This window comes from Dipteris shenzhenensis, chromosome 6, assembly GCF_047967505.1.
Source record: "Dipteris shenzhenensis isolate YYH24624 ecotype China chromosome 6, Dip_SZ_1.0, whole genome shotgun sequence".
Classification (NCBI taxonomy): Eukaryota; Viridiplantae; Streptophyta; class Polypodiopsida; order Gleicheniales; family Dipteridaceae; genus Dipteris; species Dipteris shenzhenensis.
The window spans coordinates 19,971,232-19,974,053 of NC_141601.1; the positions used below are offsets into that span (position 1 = coordinate 19,971,232).

Here is a 2,822-nt window from a genome sequence, read left to right on the forward strand (position 1 = left end):
GCCAATTGCAATAATGAAATCTTGCTATCATTGTAGGAAGGATAAAAGTAAAATCATTTATGGAGCTAAAGCATTATGCCTTACTCATGACTAGTCATGTTATGGAAATCCTACACAATGTCGTAGTAAATCGAGTCATGTTATGGAAATCGTACGCAAGGTCCTAGTAAAAATAAGTGCGAAAAATAGAACTTCATATGTATGGTCTATTTTGGAAACATTATTAATCCTTCGATTTTGTTTAAGAACCACTCTTTAAAAAATAGTTAAATGCTTTCTCATTTGGGCATAAAAAATCTTCTTTTTTAAAGGATTGGCACATTAATGATGTAGCTTTCTTGCAAAACAAATATTTTCATCTTTCTCCACTCATATATTGGCTTTTGTTCCTCCGCCCTCCCCCGCCCTTCTCTCTCTCTCTCTCTCTCTCTCTCTCACAGACACACACACACACACATTAGTGCATAGCTCCATTTCTGATCAAAGCGTATCCAGTTCTCTTAGCATCCCATTCTCGAAATCCGCTGACAGTTCTTCCAGCGACTTGCCCTTCGTCTCAGGAATGCAGAAATACGTAACTCCCAAACCCAGGAAATTTAGAAAAGATAGCATCAGAAAGGCACCTCCCGGTCCAATTCCGCGCGGATACCCCTGTTTCGCGTACAAGAATCCGAAGGTTCCCACCACCGCACCCAATTTCCCCGAGGCTGCGGACAATCCGTAGCAGGTAGAACGCTGCATAGCCGGAAAGAGCTCTGCCGGGACGATGAACGTAGTGGTGTTGGGCCCGAAATTGCAGAAGAAGAAGATAACTGAGTAGAGGATCAGGAAAATAGTGTGATGACCTCCCGTGTACATATCACTGGAGCTGGGATCCTTATGGCCCCGGAGCTTGGAGAAGGAGAGCCCGACAATCAGAGTGAACGTTGCCACAAAGAAGAAACCTTGCAATTGTATTGCGCGACGCCCAAGCTTTTCGACCGTGGCGACGGCGACCCAATATCCGGGCACGGTGGCACACAGAGCTATGAGCGCCAGACTTCCAGAGACCTTGAAAACCTCCTCCACTGCGCTCATTTTCTCCCTGGGAGGAAGCCAACCCACATCCGTGAGAACTTCCGACTGGAACAAAGTCTGGCTGTAAAACGTAACGTCCAAGAGGAACCATGTTATGCATGTTCCAAACAGCTGCCACCCAAATCTTCTTTTGAACTCCCCGGAGAAGATTGCTTTCCTTTGCCTATAATCCCACCTCCCAATCCTCGGTGCAATCATCCCCGGCGTCTCCTCCAGAAGACTTTCCATGTCCATCGTTGCTTTCAATACATCTCCCCTCACTAGTGCAGTGAAGCGTGCAGTCTCCGGCAGCCTTAACCGGAAATACAAAGTCAGCAGCGCAGGGAGAGCGCCGATCATGAGTATTATCCTCCATAACAAGTCTGATGGATCTTTTGCACCGTCCGACAACCCCGGACTCGAGTGGACGTAATGGTGAAAAGCCGATGACACTATGATGCCAACGGTAGCCCCGAACAAAATCCCAAACCCTTGCAGAGCGAAAACCGACGCAATGAACATACCTCGACTTCTCACGTTGGAGTATTCTGACATTATCGTAGCCGAGAGAGGGTAATCTCCCCCAATACCAAATCCAAGCCAGAAGCGGAAAAAACACAGCGTGGTTATGACGGATCTCGAGGTTCTGCTAAATGAAAGGCCACTTCCTATTGAGCAGAAAATCATCAACACCAGAGTCACCCCGTAGACCTTTCTCCTTCCCAATTTGTCTCCCATGACGCCGAAGAACATTGCTCCAAGAAACGTCCCAGATAACGCAGTGGCATTGACTGCTAGCTGCACGTTGAAGGGAAGCAGTCCTGGCGAAGGATTGGATGCGTTGCTTGGATAGTAGATCCGCCCCAGCAGCCTTGTGACGATGGATATGCAGAAGAGATCGTAAGCGTCTGTGAAAAATCCGCAGCCAGCAACAAGAATGGTGGTGAAATGAAACCATTGGGTTCTGGCTGTGTCAAGAATTTCCAAGATCTCTACTTTCCGCAAAGGGAAAGCATCGCTGGGGGTGGAGCTGCTACCAGAGAAGCTCAAGGGCCTTCTAGTGCTGGTGGTAGTCAGGGTAATTACTGAGGCGGTCCTCATATTGGTGTAAAGTACTCCTGACGAGACAGGGATCAACGCCAATATATATGGCGAGGGTAAGAACTCAGGTACGTGAAAGAAAGCAAGCCAAACGAGCTAGCAGGCTGCGCGATACTGATTGCCGTCAAATCTGGGCAGGGGGAACACCGGCACACTCTACTCACACGGGAGCGAGAATTCCAACGCTGCTACTCTAATGCAGACAGAATGGAGGGGCAGGTGCTAGGGGGTGGAGCTGGGCCGGCAGGAGTCGTGAGAATTGCTGGAGGAGGGAGGCATCGAGAGGAGGTGCTCAACGAGGGATACGATGGACGGGAAAGCTTGACGGCGGCAATATCTAATTGAGTATGGAGTGAAGGAGTGAAGGATGGGACGCTTGACGACGTCGGACCATGGATGGAGTGAAGGAGTCACGTAAACAGACAACATATAAAACTCTAATAAGTCCTTAATAAGGCAATATCTAATTGAGTATAAAACCCTTTGTCTCCTTCCTTGCCCCCCTTGTCTCCCTCGCTTGGTCTCTTTCCCTTCTTTCTCTTTCCCGTAGGGGCCCCCCCTCCTTGAAACTTGAGTCTTCAACCCTCACCTTCGTGCCTCCCTCCTCCTCCTCTCTCTCTCTCTCTCTCAGTCTCCTCTCTCCTTTCCGAGAACTTTCTTGCGCA

The 2,822-nt window shown here is 48.7% G+C and overlaps 1 protein-coding gene across 1 annotated transcript; it reads right to left on the bottom strand.

Moving 5' to 3' along the window:
* Positions 1-415: 415 nt before the first annotated feature.
* Positions 416-2,383, bottom strand: LOC147900909 (low affinity inorganic phosphate transporter 1-like). Its single transcript, XM_087376371.1, has one exon. It carries the CDS (start codon positions 2,155-2,157, stop codon positions 481-483), a length of 1,677 nt encoding a protein of 558 aa, XP_087232497.1. The 5' UTR covers positions 2,158-2,383; the 3' UTR covers positions 416-480.
* Positions 2,384-2,822: the final 439 nt, after the last annotated feature.